This window comes from Drosophila eugracilis, unplaced genomic scaffold, assembly GCF_018153835.1.
Source record: "Drosophila eugracilis isolate 14026-0451.02 unplaced genomic scaffold, ASM1815383v1 contig_2155, whole genome shotgun sequence".
Lineage (NCBI taxonomy): Eukaryota > Metazoa > Arthropoda > Insecta > Diptera > Drosophilidae > Drosophila > Drosophila eugracilis.
In genome coordinates this window covers 1,148,952-1,167,878 of record NW_024573039.1, presented here as the reverse complement: position 1 = coordinate 1,167,878, position 18,927 = coordinate 1,148,952, and the positions used below count along the sequence as shown (strand labels likewise).

The window sequence follows — 18,927 nt, the reverse complement described above, 5'->3', positions numbered from 1 at the left end:
TAATAAACATAACTGTTACTTTGTCTGTTCAAAAATAAAACCACAGCTGCTCAACACTTTAATTAGAGTAAGTATTTTTATTATCATATTAAGTACAAATATAAATAATTCAGTAATTAAAATAGTAAACAGTTACTAACGATTTAAGGTCAGTAAATGCATTATTTAGAGTTAAATAACATTAATTCTCTTATCCAGACCACTGGTTGTAGTTGTAGACTTCGTTCGAGGAGCAGAGGTTAGGATAGTTAGAATTCCGGCCTGTGGTACACTCTGAAGCCGCAGATCCCGCTCTATAGATGGGGTTATTCACAACATTGGTGACCGCGTAATTGCAGACCAGCAGAGTGGCCTGCACGTTATTAGCATCCGTAAATCTTGCGATTGCACAGCCAATTCGGTTGTTACGCTCGTTCACCATGGTCGTAAAGTGTCCAATAGCCCTGCAATATATAAAAAATTAAACTAATATCGATTGTATACGATAATCCGCTGGATCGTTTACAACACGCTTAGAATTTTCAAGTTACTTACGGTCCGCCACGCATCTGGTAATTCTCCATATCGGCGCTAGTGGCATCTCGATTCTCATCGTACCAAGCTGCAATTCGCTGGCGCAGGAAGTCCGCCACATCCACACTCCGGGTGAAAAGTATGCTCAGGTTTTGTCCCGCATAGCGGTACGTATTGGTGTTGCGGCACTCGTCGTGTGCCATCCGGCACTGCAACGCATTATAGGCAGCCAGTTGGGCCAGCGTAGAATCCCAGCTCATCGTGCCCATTTGAACGGCACTGGGAAAGCCGCTCACTCCGCCGCCGGCAATCAAATTTCTTCGCTCATTGTGCAGCTGAAGAATCAGCGGGATGTGTGGATCTATTTGCACAAATTCACCTCTGCAGCCGCTGACAAAGCGCTAGTTCAGTGGGTGGGAAAGAAAACATAATCAGACATGTACTAACGAAGACTAAGGGATAGGGCAGAATTAATGATAATAGTTTATTATAATTCTAGGAATTCCTATCTATCATTTATAACCAAGAAAAACATGAAGGCTCAATCTTATAATATGAATATCCAGCTTAAGAATATATATATAACGTGTTACAGGTGTATTTTATCCCTGAGCAAACTTTTAATAGTATATAATAATGAAACAAATCACAAATTGTTTCTTTCTAGAATAGATGAACTTACTCCGCTGCTCTGGCATGCCACATGACGACCACTTGGACAGAGCGCCGGATCACAATAATTCTGACCAGATGCAATGGAAATAATAAGGATCAAAATTAAATGGATTATCCACGGAGATGATTGATAACGTGTCATATCAGAGTCATGTACGCATAACTACTGAGTTGTTTATCAAAATTGCAAACAGACATAACTTTGAAGGAAATGTGAGTGAATGGAATGTCTCGTATATCTAGGCCGCAGCCTGGCTATTTTTCTCACAAAGTAAACAAGTATTTTATTTCAAAACATGCACAGTGAATACGGCCGGGAAAAGTATATTGATTTCAAGAATGTAAGTTCAAGTACAGTGGGGCTCATAATCATGAAACTACTTACAATTATGCCTAGACCTAGGTCTTGTTCAAGGTTGAATTAGTTTCCTAGTCCTGCTTTTAATCCAACATAGTACTTCAATTCTAAAGATCTGAAAGATCAAAAATACTGTTTCTTATTAAGTAATTGAAGGTCTTAAAGCTTTTGATTTGATTAAAAATCTCTAATTTCACAATATATATTTATTTCAAAATAAAAATATTCTTTTTGTTTATGTACATAAATGTAAATTCAATTTTGCCGGGTTTTCAACCTCTGTTATTTACATGGAAAATATCACATAACGGACAGCTGTTAAGCTATAAGACAGGGCTGTTATTATTGAATAGCCCCAAGGTTACATTTTCTTCTTCTTAATCTATATTTGAAATAACAGATAAATTGTCGATTTAAAATATCTTGTTGTGTATATAAAGTGCTGGGTTTATGGTTTTCTTTACTAAAGGGGAGTAAAGAAAATAATTATCATAACGTTGGCTATATTTAAATTCAAATATATACTTAAGCCGTATATAATTGTTAATTATGCTATAATTAATGCATTGCGTTTGCTATATTTTTAAATTCAAATATATTCCCGCCAATAACTTAAGGTTGCACGGAAAAAACGTCGCACGGGCCAACATAGAAGTAGCAAAACCTGATGATGCAGCCCTGAACACCGAGTGCAAATTCTACCCACCGATAACGTTTAGTTATCGATTCCCGGCCGATTGGCCACAACACTTTTAATACACATTAAATTTAGTGGGAGCGGGAGCACAGGCATTTGGACACCGCATCATTGGGCAAGAGCTGATGGAAAAGTACAATCCGTGAATAAACTTTAAACACATTTGAAAGAACTTCAACTCTGCGCGGACCATCTTCGCATGCCCAACGATCCGGATTACTTCAGGTATTTGGCCAGCATAACCATATGTTGTATCACCAACTAACGCGAGAATTGCAGGTGGTAGATCTGCTCCAAGCGGCTGGCCATCCGGATTACCTACGATGTATCATGCGGAGCGAAAGGATCTTACGAGTAAGGCGCCGCGACGCGGCTGCTACTTCTCGCTGGCCTTCTCCATCGGTTCGATGGGATTGGCCTGCGGTAGCCTGTGGCAGATTCCCAACAGCAGTGACCGCATCTCGCTGCAGCGCGGCTTAGTTCTCACCTCGCTGGGATTCATATACTTCGTCTCGTTGACCGACTTCTGCAACAAATATCTGCTGGAGACCAGCCATGGCCAGCGATTCCGCCGCAAGTACCGCCTAATGATGTCCGACGTTCTGGAGATCACCAACAAGTGAGTAATGGTGTTGTTGGGCATACACTCCACGGATACGAGTGTTGCACGCATATTTCTATTGATTTTCCCGCTACGCCACCCACACACGCACTCACTGCACTTGCGTTATGCAGTGGGGGGTGTTATCCGCGTGCTATTACGCAGGTCGCCTTTCCCAAATTGCGGGGGCAACCTAATCCCAATTACCCTAACTCGAAATCATGTTGACTAGCCGATTCATTCAATCGTACGCATGCTATTTTTTATACTTATATAATTGTATAAAAATAAGTATTTGTGTTTGGTTAACTATTTCCCATTGTTCAGCTGGAATGGTTTATTTAATTTATATATATATATATATATAGATATATATATTTAGTAGGTCAACTAATTTCTTCAAAGTTCTATAATGTTCTTAAGTTATTTTTGGTAGAAGCCACCCACTAACATTCGTTTCTTTAGTAATTTCTTGACTATTTAAAGTATGAATTTAGATGAAGATAAATTTAGAAATGATATATGTACATCCCAACTTTTTGCAGAGGTAACAGGTATTCTTCCCGCTTTCAATCATATTCCCGCCTTTGGGAATTTATAATTCATTTAATTAATGTGTGTGCTGAAAAAAGTGTTTTTTGTAGGCAAACTTTACAAAAACAAACTATTTACTTAAAGTTCAAGCATAAAGATTATTTTGTTACTTAAGTATATAGCTGAGGTACTTAAATTTGTTTAGTACCCCTTAGCCTTATCTAGGGAAATATATTTGCTGGCGAATGTAAAGTGTCTCCCGGTTTTGAGTGCCTCTTTGAGGGCCCTTCCCATTGAGGCCTGTATACAGACGCAGACAGTTAGATTTATATAGTATATATATCCCCAGCTGGAAGTTGGCTGGTGTCCCCGACATTCGGCCACGGCTTTCCTTAGCCGACGCTGATTTATATCATCATCTCGCATAGCCACATGCGGGTCAAGGTCTTGTGGCGGGCGTGGGATGAAAGGAGGGGTTGCTATGGTCGCGATGGGGGGCAACGGGATTGAACGGGTTTGGCTCAAGGCGAGTAAGTTTTGAAATTAAATTGCGCGGAAAACGATTCTCGACAGACTTGAATCCCATTTAACCGGACTTTGTCAGCCAGCCAATGCGCCCTATCAAATTACTTCAATTATAAAAATCCTTTTATTTTATTTTTGGCAAACTTCCCTAAGAAGAATTTCGATTGTTTTGATATAAAAAGTACTGTATATTTTCTTAGAAATATGATCTTTTCACAATGTGTGAATTTATGAATGCATTTCCCAGCATTTTGATTCGAATATGTAAGCCGCCATTCATTGGTAATTGCCCAACTATAGTGCCCCTTGCCTAACTATTTCCCCTCGCTGCCCAAAGTGTTAATTAAACTGTGTGTAGAATTGTTTAGCACGCTTAAATTAAGTTCCACCCTCTCCTCTACCATCCGCCGATTACATATGTACATGTCATGATGAAACAGAGAGAGTGCCGGGCTATATATTATAGCGATATGTATGCCCGAATGTTGTACAGGTGTTATACAACCCGATCTCTGGACGGGAATTGACTCAATCTACTTTATCACAGCCGTAAACTTGGATAAGCGCACATCACATGCTACCCCATTGTTTTCTATGAGAACGGGGTATATACGATTTTACATTCGATTTGTCTAGGTTAGATAGGAGACTAAATTTTACTTTCTTTTTGATTCTTTAACATATCATAATAATAGTTTCTGGAAAACTGCAACTCTGATTTGTATTTTTCCATTACTAAAAATTAAGCTTCACGCTTTAAAACTCCCATCTAATAACTATTTTCTTAACAGATTTTATTTAAGGAAGTCTTAAGCATGACCAGAAGGGTATACGAGGTGTGTTCAAAAAGTAAGGTGACTCTTCAAATTTCGCGAATTTCAAAATTTTCGATTATCGAAACCTTTTAGAAGTTATACGAGGTGTGTTCAAAAAGTAAGGTGACTTTTCAAATTTCAAATTTTTCAAATTTTTCGATTATCTTCAGTTTTGGGAACAAGAAAAAGTCACATGGGGCCAAATCCGGTGAATATGGTGGCTGAGGCATTATTGTGGTGTTGTTTTTGGCCAAAAAATCCAAATCCTTTGATCCATATTTTTCGATAGCAAAAAATCGCCGAGCTCGCAAAACAACTTGTAACTTTACGCCTCTCACAACCAAACAAAAGAGGATGTTCCATTGAAACTTGGTACAGATGTTAGGGAAGAGTGTACCAATATAACAAAACAAAAAAATCGATAATCGAAAAATTTGAAATTCGCGAAATTTGAAGAGTCACCTTACTTTTTGAACACACCTCGTATAATAAGAGAATCTTTAAAGTTCCGCCTAGACGACCCAGTTTCCTGATTCGCCACGATCGTTGTAAGTCAAACAGACGCACTTCACATCCACGTTGCCCGATAAGGCAATCAGCTGGGGTTTTAGTGATTGGCCCCGCCTATCTGCCGCCTTCAATCTATCCGGGTCTGTCTGTCTGTCGGTTTTGTCTTCTTATCTAGCCAAACGGAATCGATTTGGGTGAGCGAGTGCATCTAACATTGATAAGCGGCGTTGTTGTTAGATGCTTAAGGGCTTTGGCTCCAAATGGAAACAAAAAACTAGGTATAGCAGAAAATTGTGGAAAATGTCAAGCTTATAGAGAATTTTTCCACCACTTCTCCCTCTGCCGGGCCCTTGACTTTGATCATAAATCTTAATTGGACATAGTTGAGAAGGCTATTTGTTTATTTGTATTACCCGCTTGGCTTGGCTCGACGTCCGCTTGCTTGGATTGCGGACATTTGCGGCGTTCTGTGGCGTTCAGCAGACGACCCAGTAACCGATATCTAAATCACATTCGATTTGATTGCCCGCCGAGACCCAACCCAAATATACACACCTACCTATATGTAAATACAAAGTGTATGTACGCAGCACGCAGAAGGCAGAACATTGACACCTTTGGGGTGCCATTCATTAGGTAGAACCGCCGGCGCTTCTAATTGGAACTAATGCCTACATTCGATGTGGGGACTTTGCCTCGGTTCTGTTGATGGGCTCAGTCCGATTGAGTGAGTGAGCGAATGCTAGGGATGGGATGGGATGGGATGGGTTGGTGCTATGGAGAGAGGGAGAGGCTCTGGGTGGGAGGGTTGCGTCAAGGTTAAGTGATCACTTTGCACTATACGGAATCACGTCTGACTAATTGATTGCGTAGGCATAAGGGTCACGAGCCTAGTGGCTTTAGCATAGTTAAAAGCCACTAAAAACTGTGAGAAAGCAACTTGGCCCTATTGCTACTCGAATTTAATATCAGTCAATCAAAACTGAGTGGTTTTTTGAACTAAAAAAATCAACACTTAACATAATTAAATTGGAAATTAAAAGATAATTACCCCAACCAAAACGGTGTTGGTAATTATGTAATTAAAACATCAACCAATTATATATAATAATAAGCCACTTCGGTTAATTTAAATCTATTTCTGGCAGTTCCATTATCACGGTGGGTAGGGCTATCGCTTGCCATTAGTCTCAGACCCAAGTTCTGGGCTAATGACCAACATCCTGACATTGAGCAATCGCCCTCAGCAAAGCCTTGACCCTGTGGCCCAAAACCCTTGACCTTTGCAGGTGTGCCACGTGAAGTCATCGTCTCCAACTTTTGGCTTCGAATCCTTAGAAGAACAAAGCGGCCTTCCTAGTAGTTAGACTTAATAGAATTTTGCGTTTTTAAGGGTCCTTAGAACCATTTAAGGATCGATAAAAATTTAGTTTTTCATACCAATTTATTTAAAAATTGAAATGCTTTATTTTTCGGTTGCTACAACTCACTTTTAATTTTTAAATATTGTTTAAAAATTCCAAAACCTTTTGTGCTATGAAAATCCATGATTTTTTTGGTTTCCTTGTGGTGAATCGTCTCACATTCCTGGCTCCCAAAATCACCTTTCACTTGCGCGTCTTGGCCTTACCCTTGGACTTGACCTTGCTCTTCTTTGAGGCCCGACGTCCCTTAGTCCTGCTTGAAGAGGACCCAGTGTTGATGGAGTTGCTCCTGGTGGCTATTTCATTTACTATGTCGCCGGGATGAAAGCTCACCGATTTGCCTGTGGCTCCAACCACTTTGCTTTCCTCCAGAGGATGGTCAGTCTGCTCTTGTTCTTTTTTTTCGTACTCCAGGACATCAGCATAGGTTACGGCATGAATCATAGGTTCCACCGGTAGAACAAATTGGCCAGAAAACACTTTGTCGGCCTCCGTAAACTGACCAATATGTACGGGTGTATGATATGAGATCGGAGCTCCAGTGCCCGTTCTAAGACTTTGGGCTTCGGGGCGATAATTTAGCAGTCTTGGCAAGCGCGGTGAACCAGATGTCCAGATGGACGAGAGTCGTCCCATAGAGCGCATTTCATTCTTGATGGCGTCACCGCCACCAATTCGCTGGTGAGGATCAGTTGAAGGCACTTGATCAGCGCCACCGGCGGCACGTATAGATCGCTTGAAGCGTCGTCGACGATTGGGTCGGTCCTCGGGATAGGGCATTTGGGCCAGCTCCTCCATCATTGGCATATAGCGGGCCTCCAGCTTGAGCGGTGGAACCTCGTACGGAGCATTCAGTACATCCTCGGGATCTAATACAATTTTGGATTTAACTATTCCTTCTGGGGATGTTAAATTTGGAAGACCTTCTAGTGGCAGGGGCATTCCGCCCAAAGCTTCCAGTTCCGGATCTATTTTATGTCCATTCTCTTCAGCTGTGGTTGGTTGCTGTTCTTCAGCATCTGCCGCTGCTTTCGTTTTCGCCCGCCTCGAGGAGCGTCGACTGGGTGAAGGCGAGTTCAGTTGGCGCACCATCGGGCGGTACAGGTAGCGAACCACCTGGGGCTTTTTTCCGCGTTTGAGAGGAATCGATACGAAGTACTGGTAGCTCATGTCGATGCCATCTTCCATGGTTCGAGGTACCTTGTGCTGGAACTTTCGCACAATCTTGCCAGAAGTGGCTGGTTGTTCTGGTTGTTGCGGCTCTGGCGGAGGGGCAACATAAGATCTTCCAGTGGAGGTGGACGGCCCAGTGGTCCTGTTTAACGAAACTGGCTGGCTCACTGTTGGTCTTCGTTGCGTCTTGGTTGGAGCCTTGGACAGGTGTTTGGATTCATAGATGTATGGATTCATGGAAATTCTTGTCTTGGAGGCAATTGTAGACTTTGGCATGAAAGAACTTCGGGATGTGTGCCTCGACGAGTGACTTCGGGAGTGGTTTTGTGATTGATTTCTGTTCCAATTTCTTGGCGGAATCGTATGAGACTTCAATGGATGATGCACAGCTTGGTTTTTTGGTTCGTTTATCTGTTGGTTTCCCCCCGCAATCCTTAGTGGAGTCACATATGGACTGAAATTATGCCTGGGATGGTCCTTTGATTCGCTCAAATAAGGATTTGTCGTCTGCTGTTTCAATGATTGATCCTTTTTCTGATTGACAGGCTCTTTACTGAAAAGTTCCTGTGTAGGCTTCGTATCATTTGGTTGCTCCATTGGTTGGATAACCCACGAATCCTTAGAAGGATCGTTTGAGGAAGCCGCAGACTGGCCCTTCGGCTGATTCATTAGAAGATAAATGGAAGGCTTCCTTGACGGAGCCTTTGATGACCAAGCTTTATAGACATCCTTATCCTTTAGTGCTTGCTCTTTTGGCATCATCGCTGCCTCCTTTAACTGAGCCGTCAGCTGGTTGACCACATGATTCACCGACTGACTGATCGGATTGTCCACCTGAACCTTTGGCGTGAACTTTGATGGCGAAATAGATTGGACCATGGGAGCATTCATGGCACGCCTGCTATCATCGTGCCTTTTCTGCTGGAAAGCAGAGTGTATCTTGGTCTGAAGTGGCAAGGCCAACTTGCCATGCTCCTTCTTACTGCGAATTTTCGATGTTTTCTTGACCACCGTCGTCATGGCTGGCTTAATGATCTCAATCACCGTGGAGGTCAGCTTGATGGCTTTGCTACCCGAGACACCATCTTTCGTTTCCGGTATTGCAAGATTTGTGGATTCGGAGGTGAGTGTCCTGTAACCACTTCCATTGGTGCTAATACTGCTGTTGCTGCTGCTGGTATTAGAGTATGGACTTGAGCTGGAAGTATGACTCTTTGTAGTGGTGTCCATGGAAGAGCAGATAGAACTTATGCTGGGGCTCTGGAGGCGACTCTGGCTAGGATGGGGACTTGCATTCGGACTGGGGCAGCAGGAAATCAGGCCCGAGAACTGAGGAGTTGGTTGCGTTGTCTCGTTGATACCGGGAAGCAGGGTCTTGGAATCGTAGAGAGGCACGTCCTTCAACTTCTCAGAGGATGGCATGCGACTAGAAGATTGGCTTACTGATTGACTGGAAGAACTGCTTGAAGATCTATTGGGCGATTTTGTTGAGGTCAATGGACCTGGTGATCTTCTGGCTGACCAGTTGGGAGATCTACTTCGTGAAGGGCTATGAGAATGGATCCACCTCTTTCGCAGTTGCATCTGGAGCAGCTGGGCCTCCATCAGCTTATCGGTGTGCATGATCCGCTGGCTGGGCACACAGAATGTCCGCGATCGTACCTTGTTCTTAGCAACGGGTTCAGCTGGCTGGGACTTCCGCAAGCCTCCACTGCTGCTGCTCTTGCCTGCATCATCATCCCCCTCCGTAAAACTCTTGATCTGTAACGGATCATTGTCCTCGGAAGAGGACTCACTGCATGGCACGAAGCTCTCGGACGGCTTCATAATCCACTTGACCTCCTTAATCGGGCGGGGTTCGGGTATCCTTAATGGCGGCGGGTGCACATGGCGGCCTCGACGCAACGTGGATGTGCAAGTGTTATTGTATACCCTTGTTGCGGTCCCACCTGTTGACCTTTTGGGTACTGATCCGCCAGATTCTTTGGGTAATCCCGCTGAAGGGGTTACCCGATTCCCAGTTCTACTGGATGCAATACCTCCTGCTGCTACTACTGCTGCTGCATTGGTTCCACTTGGTGGCCTTTGATGCGCTGGACTACTACCAGCTCCGCCACCAGAGCGTCCAGTACCAGTACCCAGCCTGGCCCTAATCGCCCTCGTTCGTTCTTGCGGGCTACGGCGGACGCCACCCAGAAATTCCGACATACCGTGGGACATTGTGCTAATGGCCGAAAATGTTTGGCTAAATCTTTGGGTCGAATGGGAATTTTAATTGATATTAAATTTATGTTCGTTTTGGTTTTCTCAATGGTTAAAAACGATTTTAGATAATTTTTTTTAGATAATTTAACATAGTGACTGGTTATAGGTAGTAAATAGCAATGACAAAAAGTTGGAGGCCTACTTAGGATAGGGTTAATAAGTTGGAAAAGTCGTCAAGGTGGTAGAAGTAGAAGTTTTCTAAACTTTTATCAAGGAGGAACGCCATACAAAAAGGCATAGATCTACGCCGCTTAAGATCTTGATCAAGAATCTAAGAGCTGTACAGGTTACAGGTTCTCAACGAGTAAAGGGTATAAAGAGTACCCAAAGTTACTAAACTTGCTTATCAATATCCATTTCTGTAGCAATGGTTTTCATTTCAATCTAGAACTTAGGGCAAATCTCCATTTCGATACAAGTCTGGGCTCTCCAAATTATTCGTTTTCCGGACCAGGACTCAAGGCGAGACTGGAGATGATGTGCTGTGCACCAATGTGCGGGGGCTGCTGTCCTTCGATGTGCTGCCAGCCCGTTTGCCGGATGCCGTTGGAGCCACTGCGTCCGGCAACAGTCACCTACGGCTGCCCCTCACCGAAGTGCATGATGTGCAGCCAGAATAATGGAGAGGAGGATTGCCGCTGCAATTTCCAGCGCAACAAGCACATCCTAGAAGCACTGAGCTGCCTGTTCCGGGTCAGCAAGTTCCAGATGCTAACCACGCTCTTCCAGCTGGCCTACCACGAGAGTCGGCCATTGCCGCGTTTTCCGCGGGATCGCAACTGGTCGGTGATGGAGAAGATAAAGGCGCCGTATACGGAGCTGCATGACTTGAAGATCTACGACAGTATGTTCGATCGCTGTGGCCAGCCCATCGATCCGCTGGACCGAAGGAATGCCTACAAGCTGTTGCGCCTGATCTTTCTGGCTTCGGTGCTAGTTCCAGAGCAGCAGACTCAGCTCATGGCCATGTTGTCCAAGCTGAATGCCCATGCCATCTGTCCTGTGGATCTTAATGGGCTGTTGGTTGTCCTGCAGCAGGTCCAGTTGGATGAGCTGGTGTGCGGCATTCTGGAGCATGACGTTAGGGTTAAGCGGTTCCACAGCGCTCGGCAATGCATGGATCTGTGCAATCTCTACCACAAAGTGGCCGCCACGGATAAGAATGCGGTGATCCACAAGCGACGCCCGCGCAAGTTAAAATCGAAGAGCAAGGACGCGGATGCACAGAAGAAGCCGCTGCGAAGGACCATCACTACACAGATTTACTGCACCCGACGAGTACAGGAGCCGGAAGATCTGACCAATCGGGGTGAAGGCAGCTCGCCCGCCCACCGCAGCACTATCACCTCTTTGCGTCGCTCTTCTTCCCAAAAGAAGACCTGGGGGAATACCCATCGCAGCAGTGAAGTTGCCTCGGAGAAGGGATCCCGCCGAGAGTCGCGCAACTCAACGGGTTCCCCGAAAAGAAAGCCAGAAACGCCCAGCGGAGGATTGCGAATGCAGGGTGGCAGGAAGAACAGATCAAGTCCTTAATTTTCGTAACCTATCCGGTCTGTAATCTTGGTCCATCCAAAATTCCGTAATGATCTTTTTGTAATCCTTTTTGAGTAATCATAGCAAGAAAACATAGCTCAGGATAGCTCACATTTACTTTATTGGATTAGGTTTATTGATATTTTGATCTCTTTAAACCCTGCTGCAGTTCGTCTTTTGCCCTTCGCTTGGACCGTGGACTGGGCAGATATTCGCCTAGGACTTGCTCTTCAAGGAGACCTGTGTAGGTGGATGGTATTACCATGGTCTCCTCGGAGGGTCTGCGTTGTCTTAGGTGTCGCCAATCCAGACTGTCATCGGCATCGGCGTCATCATCACTGGAAGACGAGGTATAGCGATTTCTTCTCTGGGGAACCATTTTTGGAGCAGACTGCTGGGTATTTCCAGACGCGACGCGATTTGCCAGCAAACTGTCCAAGAATATGGCCAGGGGCGTGGGTTCATCGATGTGGGTGGAAGATCCTCCAGATTGTCGTCCTCCTTTGGGGATTTGAGTGGTTCTTTTAAGCTTCGACTCGGTTTGAAAATCTATATCAGGGCCAAAGAAAGAAAATGTAGAAGCTTCTTTTTCTTTCTTTATATTTCCGCTTTACCTTCTCCAGCTTGCATTCGAAACCAGGATCGTTCCCTATCCGTGTTTCTTCTTGAGTTACATCCGCCGAGCACTGCTGGCTGGTAGTTCCCTTCATCAACCATGATGTGGTTCCTTCCCTGGTAGCTGTTGAAATTGGGATTCTCCAAGTGATTGTTTCTGGGATGGTATGCCGAAGTAGATGCTCCCATGTAGATAGGCTCTTGATCTTGGTAATGAGAAGTATTATTTGGGTGAACTGCCCTGAGATGATTTTGAGATCTTGAGGTAGTCGGGCACTGCTTTCCTACCGCCACCTGGTCCTCACAATAGCCACCTTGTTGATATAAATCCAAATGGGGATTGCGCTTCGACCTATGTCGAGGTCCCCCCAAAGCTTTGACCAAACCTCGAAGACCATGGGCAGCGGCGGTTATGGCACCAGCTCTGTCCCTTCCTCGCCTGGTAATGCCGTTCGTTTGACCTGGGTAAGAGCTATTCCTTTGACTATTCTCGTGCAGAACCTCCTGCATGGGATACGTATTTTGTCCGTAATATGGCGGACTATCAACCTGATCTTCCCAACTTTGGTTAGTAACGTCTGGATAGGAACACGGGGCTGGATAGTCAGGAACCCACTCCTGCTCTACGGGTGCGTTCTGTGCATGGCACTGAGGATATCTTTCCAATGGCTGGGGCTTAGGAGGCGGCGGCCGATGGGTATGCAGTAGAGTGCGGGCATGGTGGTGCTGTTGTGGCTCCCATCTTAGAGTTTCACTAAAGAACTTTGCCTTTGGGTGTCTGCAGGTGCACGGAGGAGGAGAGGTAATGGGCTGGAGATATGGTTCCTCCACTAGCTTGTCCAGAGAAGGATTGTGGTATCTGCAGCAAGAGTACTGCTCATCCACCTCCTCCGCATTGATTACCTCTTGAGGTGGCTCTACACTGGCCACCGATGGTGCCGGAGCACAGGGACACCGTACACTTTCAGTATTGGAGCAAAGTGCCCGGATGGAGCTAGTGGAGCGTAAAGAGCGACAGCTGCACTGGGAACCCGTCGTCTGGCCTTCTGGCTGTGTGTCGGTGTAGTAGCGGCGACCCGTTTCCAAGTGAGAAGGAGCATTGCTGGGGAAATAGTTGCTCTGCGAGGGATCTACTGCACTGAGGCCGAAAACTGGTTTAGCTGGCCGTTGAAATGGAGTCGTCCTCTTCATGGCCGACTTTAAGGACGAACTTTGGCCAGGTGCTGGGCGATTCTCCAGCTCCCACACTCCCGAATGTTGATTGGAGTAACCATCTGAGGTTGAGGGATAAGAAGATTTTGACTCAAATCTTTGCCTTCGCTCCGGCTTCTTAGGTGGATTCTCCCTAGTATAACCATCTGAACTCTTTTGTGACCAGTGGGAAGCATCCGAGATGTTAGGAGCATCCGAAGTCGAACAGGACTTGTACTTGGAAAACTTACTTACTGCACTGACTTGTCCGGACATACAGCGGTGACTGCTGGAGGAACGACCTCTACGCGATCGTCCAGAGGAGCTGCAGGAGGAATAGCAAGAGGGTGATCTCTTCTTACTCCTTTTTGGGCTTGCTTTCCACTTTGAAGGCAGCTCTTGTGGGAAGCTCTTTGCTTGACTTTCCCTCCAATCCTGTTTTCGATCTCTGCTTGGTGATTTTCTAGATGGATTCCTCTCATTCTGATGATGGGAACTGGGACTTGAAGAATAGGGGCTTTGAACCTCCTTTTGAGTGCTTCTTGGTTTCTCCTGGGAATGGTTTCTTAGTGATGGAATATCGCTCCGCGCCTGGCAGATATTCAGGCTAAGGGAACTGTTGCCCTTGGCGGAAGAGGATCTTCTTGCAGAGTCCTGGCTGGACCCACGACTTTCATTGTTTTTCTTGATTTTCCGAACACACCGAAGCTTAGGAGCCTCCGCGGGATCTGGAGTGATAGCCATGTGCTTGGTGATGCCTTCCTCTGGGAAAACACTTGTTAACCGGCCTTTTGGCTTCGGCTTAACTTTTGGTTTAGCTTGGGTCATGACTGGGGTCTTGACTGGGGTCTTGACTGGGGCCTTGGGTTGTAGTGCCGGACATGTACATGGAGATTTACTTCGCGCACGCTTGCTTATCGGGGATTTGGGAGAAACTGCTGACACATCTGGTTTAACAGGTTGCTCTTTCGATTTGCTTGGAGCTCTACTTGAAGGTTTCGGGCTCGACGACTTAGTTCTAGCAGAAGCTTGGCTCTTAGCTCTTGGTCTCTTTTTGGCCACCCGTCGCATTAGCTGGTGGAAGTCGTTAGCCATATAGCAGGCTCGAATACGATGACCGCATTTGGCGTAGTCCGCCTCGCTGGAAGACTTCCTCTGAACCTCGGAACTTTGGAGCACCTCTTGTTCTGGGTTATCAGGCGTACATGTGCATCTGTTGGCTGGCGGTAGTTGGAAGGACTCCTGCGGTAGACAGCATTTACAGTATAGTTGGCTTTCTGCCACGCCTACTTGCTGCTGATCACTAGAATTCTGGTTTGCCGTTTGACTCCATCCCGCCAAAGTGCGCTCGCTAGCGGGTGTCCGAAACGGCAAAGACTGATCGCTTTTCGACTGGACAGCTTCGTCTGTCTGGGGACAGTTCTGGCAGTCAGAGTCAGGATGGACTTGGGGTCTTAAGGTGGTACTGCTGACCCCCTCATCGACCGTCGCATTCCAACATTCCTTCCCCTTTTTCCAACTGCACGGCGCCGGCTGCGAGGCGAGGACCTTTGTTTGGCGCTCCTCCTGCCGTTTCTTGTTCTGACGCATCTGTTCGTACCGCTCCCGGTTCTGCTGGTAATTGCCATTCATGTTGTAAAGCAAATGGCGTCCTGGCTCGATGCAGCGCTTACAGATACCAGTGAATCCGCCAAGAATGCCCTTGGGTTGGTGTCCACTTTGAGTTTGAGGGGAGTCCGAGGGAGAAGAATGGCGATTAGCAATCGAAGCAGATGGAGAAGAACACGGAGCACATGTTTGAGACGAGGAAGTACATTGTTTAGCCGGCAGTGGCACAAAATTTGAGGGAATGTAACCAGTCCTATATGTCGGCGGCTGACGGCGGAAGCAGTTCTGGAATATCCTTCGCCTCTCTGGCGGATTAGGGTTTGGATTAGGATTAGGCGTTTCGTTAGCCCTTCGCCACTGCCGATCTTCAGCCCGACGATACTCATACGATTCGACTGTCTGCTTGCTTTCATCCTGCCATCCATCCTTCCGCTCCTCCTGCCTATCCATCTGTCTATCCATACGCCTATCCGTCTGCCTATCCGTCTGCCAACCCGCCTGCCTGTCCACCTGCCTTTCCGTCTGCCTATCCATCTGCCTATCCACCTGCCTCTCCTCGTTCCCTTGCTGTTCGTCTTCCTGCGCCCAACGCTGTTGTTCCTGGGTCTCGCCCTCAGAAGACAATGCTCCATCCCTGTTTCCATGAGTCCCGATCTTCTTTTCCCTTTTACCTGTTTGCTCCTTGGAAGGAGCTCCCTTAGCAACATTCTTCTTGACCGGCGGTGAAGGCTTCTCTGTATTATTTTTGGTGGTCTGCACGGTCTCCTGACACTCCCTCTCTGGATGCCTAGACTCTAATCCTGCCCAACATGGAGGCACAGCGGCAGTGGCTACAGTATCATCGCCCAGAAAGCGCTTCTTCAAATGGGGATGACGCTCTCCGCATGGACAACAGGCTTCGGTATCACCCCAGTGATGCATCGATATGCCGTAAAGCGGACAACTCTCGCTCATGGCTGCCTCGTAGCTGGACAGGATGCGAAAAAACTCCGGCGAGATGCGTCGAAAGCGCGCCGGATCGAGCCGACGTTGTGGCGCCTGGCGCAAGTCGAACTTGCGACGCAGGCGCGGCAACAGCGGCTCCGTCCGTCGCGCTCGTAAGCAATCACTGGCCATGGGTTGTCCATCGGCCTGGAAGATGCAGTCACAGGATGAACCAGCTCTAGGTTTCAGGTAGAAGCAATTGCCTCGTTTGGTACTTCGACTGGGAGTTGTGTTTCCAGATTCCTCCGTTTGGTTATTGCAGAGCAGAAAGGGATTGCCCACGCGGGGTTCCGTGGTAGGAATACATGCTGCAACCTTGCCTACTAGATCCTGGGTATCCTTCTTTTCAGTTGCTACTGGACCTGAATATCCGCACTTGCTGGCTTGTTGGCGAGATGGAGAGCAACAACGCCGCCCTTGGTGTTCCTGCTTCTGGCCAGAACCCTTGCTATTCTTATCCGCCAAACCGTCACTTAATGCGGCCAGCTCTTCCGGCGTCAACTTGTCCAGAAAAACTTTCTGCTTGCGAAACCATTCTGTGGCCAGATCGGGCACAAGCAAACGCTCCGATTTCCGGCTTCCGCCGCATAAGAGCTGCTCGAAAAGCGAGCAACGCGAGGCCTTTGCCTCGATGGACGACGAAGGCGGAAAATTGGTCATACCCTTCATTATGAAGCGGTCTAGGCATCCTGCAGATCGAGTGGTGCCCGTCTCTAGCAGTTGGGATAGGTACTGTCGCATGGCTTTTTCCGGGCCGGGATCACACGGCTCCATGTTGGTTTAAGGGAGCCAAGATGGATTGTTTCCTAAATTCCTATTGTTTTTGTTTCTTTGCTGGGCAGAGTGGATGACTTCTTCCAGTTGGTTACCAAAAATTTAGAGTTAGTTCCTATGAATTTATGAGTTCTATCGAAATCTGAATTTTGAGTCGATTGTCTAAGAACTAACGCTAGATAGAAAGCTTCTTCAATAGTAATCCCAGTAATGATAGCCTTAAGGTCTGTTATGATAAACTAAAATGATTCAAGTAGCAGGTACTACATGATATCTTTAATATTATATAATACTTGAACTAAATGGGATCCGAAATGTAAGGTTAAATAGGTGCTAGAGTTGAGCATGTAGAACCGAAAGCAAATCTGAATTTTGGAGAAAAGGCTTCTTTCATTTAAATTAAATTTATTTACTTTATTATCAGTATTAAAATCATCTAATCAATCTTCTCTTTCCCTTTATCCCTACAGAATCGTTTCCGCCATTCAGGCTTCCTTCTCCTTCCTCGTGGGACTCATCGTCTGCAAGTCAACGTGCACCAAGTCCTTTGTATATGCATCGCACTTCTTGATGGAGGCGTACGGCTGGTTCGGTACCGCCTACTTTATGTATGACATCTGGTCGATGTATAAGGTGCACACCCAGAAGATTGCCGACAAGCTGCACCTTCTGCGAATTACCAAAGGTCAGGGAACGTCGGTGAGCAATGGTCATGCCAATGGCAAGGCCAATGGCAAGTCATCTGGCGGCAATAACAATGGCAGCACGCCCGGAACCCCAAACGAGATCTGCGACTATGACGGCGCTTGTGTGCAGATTCCCAAGGACGGTAAATGGGACTTCCTGAAGTATGTCTTCACGCATCCAGTTATGATGATACACCACGTCTTTATCGGAACGTTTGGGCTGCTGGTGGTGACGGTAAGAAGAAGTTGGCATTATAATTGTTGATTTATACTATATTGATATTTATTTTTTTCGTTTTAGTACATTCGAGGTGGGGGTCACTGCATCTATAGCTACATGTTCATGATGGAGTTCTCCACGCCGTTCGTCTCGCTGCGCAGCATCCTGAGCACCATGCGCTTGAAGGATTCGCGCATATACATTGCTAATGGACTGCTTATGCTGGCCACCTTTTTCGTGTGCCGCGTCTGCATGTGGCCATATGTGATGTGGCGCTACAGCCTGGCCATCGAGGCTGCTTCGATGTGGGCGGCTATGTGTGGCCTACCACGAGGATGTCTCGTCAGCATCGCCATTCTGTTCTTGCCACAGCTCTACTGGTTCTATCTGATGGTCTTGGGGGCTCTTAAGGTACTTTTATTACTTTCATTTGCTTTATTTCTGTCTCACTCACTTTGGTGTATACTTTTTAGGTCTTCCTACCGCAGAAGCGGAGACCGCCCAATGCTGTCCTTCCATCCGCGCCCACCGCCCTAATAAATGGCAAAAACTAGTGCAAATTGTAACCTGTTTGTTTGTATCCATGTATTTATTTTGAGGCAGAGTTCCAGCCGCTTCCATTTTGCGGAGATCTTGCTATTGTTTATACATTTTTAACAATTAATTATACAACAAGGACCCTCTAACAGACTCATCGAGACGGACGGAGAAACTAACACTGAGCCAGAAGCGAGGATAACGAAGAAACTAAGACCAGGGACAGAGACGTTTAGTTTTAGAAAGACATTATTTACTAAAAAAAACAAACAAAAAAAAACAAGAAGAACGTGAAAAACTAAGAACAAAAAACAAAACTAAAACCAAATGCATATAGAGCGAATAAACTATGTATGTTGCTTATTTTTTGAAGCAAGACCCCCATAACCATAAACGAATTAATGTTGCATTCAATTCTTGCTATACCCACGAAATCGATGTTGTTAAGCTTGTGTTGATAACATAACCTGTTAGAACTATATATAGCGAATGCAGAAGAGATAACTGAAGAGCATATTAAAGCCAAAAGAAATTGGTCTGATGCATGGCTAGGAATGTTGCAAGTTTGTGAAACGAAGCGGGTGTCAGCAATTGTATAGTGATCAGAAATGTTATAGATACCCCGGGGACCGCACAAAATCTTTTGATTTTCTTACAAAAACAAATAAAATCGAAATCCAAATTAAATG

The 18,927-nt window shown here is 45.9% G+C and overlaps 5 protein-coding genes across 5 annotated transcripts; 2 read left to right on the top strand and 3 right to left on the bottom strand.

Annotated features, from left to right (window-relative positions):
* Positions 1-171: 171 nt before the first annotated feature.
* LOC108105051 (antigen 5 like allergen Cul n 1) lies at positions 172-1,763 on the bottom strand. The gene is made up of 3 exons (XM_017211455.1): positions 1,196-1,763; positions 535-914; positions 172-443 (listed from the first exon to the last, which is right to left on the bottom strand). The coding sequence occupies exons 1-3, from the start codon at positions 1,328-1,330 to the stop codon at positions 191-193; spliced, it is 768 nt and encodes a 255-aa protein (XP_017066944.1). The 5' UTR covers positions 1,331-1,763; the 3' UTR covers positions 172-190.
* A 509-nt stretch (positions 1,764-2,272) lies between these two features.
* Positions 2,273-18,632, top strand: LOC108105047 (ceramide synthase). The gene is made up of 5 exons (XM_017211452.1): positions 2,273-2,468; positions 2,523-2,862; positions 17,266-17,716; positions 17,783-18,112; positions 18,175-18,632. The coding sequence occupies exons 2-5, from the start codon at positions 2,567-2,569 to the stop codon at positions 18,253-18,255; spliced, it is 1,158 nt and encodes a 385-aa protein (XP_017066941.1). The 5' UTR covers positions 2,273-2,468; positions 2,523-2,566; the 3' UTR covers positions 18,256-18,632.
* On the bottom strand, positions 6,697-10,215 carry LOC108105046 (uncharacterized protein DDB_G0284459). Its single transcript, XM_017211451.2, has one exon. The coding sequence runs from the start codon at positions 10,043-10,045 to the stop codon at positions 6,836-6,838; it is 3,210 nt and encodes a 1,069-aa protein (XP_017066940.1). The 5' UTR covers positions 10,046-10,215; the 3' UTR covers positions 6,697-6,835.
* LOC108105048 lies at positions 10,494-11,725 on the top strand. The gene has a single exon (XM_017211453.2). The coding sequence runs from the start codon at positions 10,565-10,567 to the stop codon at positions 11,621-11,623; it is 1,059 nt and encodes a 352-aa protein (XP_017066942.1). The 5' UTR covers positions 10,494-10,564; the 3' UTR covers positions 11,624-11,725.
* LOC108105045 lies at positions 11,722-17,240 on the bottom strand. Its single transcript, XM_041818373.1, has 2 exons — positions 12,238-17,240; positions 11,722-12,172 (listed from the first exon to the last, which is right to left on the bottom strand). The coding sequence occupies exons 1-2, from the start codon at positions 16,793-16,795 to the stop codon at positions 11,757-11,759; spliced, it is 4,974 nt and encodes a 1,657-aa protein (XP_041674307.1). The 5' UTR covers positions 16,796-17,240; the 3' UTR covers positions 11,722-11,756.
* Positions 18,633-18,927: the final 295 nt, after the last annotated feature.

Bases quoted from the DNA above. Each gene is read 5' to 3' on its own strand.
- LOC108105051 (XM_017211455.1), bottom strand. From the start codon at position 1,330: ATGACACGTTATCAATCATCTCCGTGGATAATCCATTTAATTTTGATC. The intron at 915-1,195 runs GTAAGTTCATCT...CCACTGAACTAG, and splicing joins TGGCATGCCAGAGCAGCGGA to CGCTTTGTCAGCGGCTGCAG. The intron at 444-534 runs GTAAGTAACTTG...TATATATTGCAG, and splicing joins TACCAGATGCGTGGCGGACC to GGCTATTGGACACTTTACGA.
- LOC108105047 (XM_017211452.1), top strand. From the start codon at position 2,567: ATGTATCATGCGGAGCGAAAGGATCTTACGAGTAAGGCGCCGCGACGC. The intron at 2,863-17,265 runs GTGAGTAATGGT...TTATCCCTACAG, and splicing joins GTTCTGGAGATCACCAACAA to AATCGTTTCCGCCATTCAGG. The intron at 17,717-17,782 runs GTAAGAAGAAGT...TTTTCGTTTTAG, and splicing joins TTGGGCTGCTGGTGGTGACG to TACATTCGAGGTGGGGGTCA.
- LOC108105046 (XM_017211451.2), bottom strand. From the start codon at position 10,045: ATGTCCCACGGTATGTCGGAATTTCTGGGTGGCGTCCGCCGTAGCCCG.
- LOC108105048 (XM_017211453.2), top strand. From the start codon at position 10,565: ATGATGTGCTGTGCACCAATGTGCGGGGGCTGCTGTCCTTCGATGTGC.
- LOC108105045 (XM_041818373.1), bottom strand. From the start codon at position 16,795: ATGGAGCCGTGTGATCCCGGCCCGGAAAAAGCCATGCGACAGTACCTA. The intron at 12,173-12,237 runs GTAAAGCGGAAA...GCCCTGATATAG, and splicing joins TCGAATGCAAGCTGGAGAAG to ATTTTCAAACCGAGTCGAAG.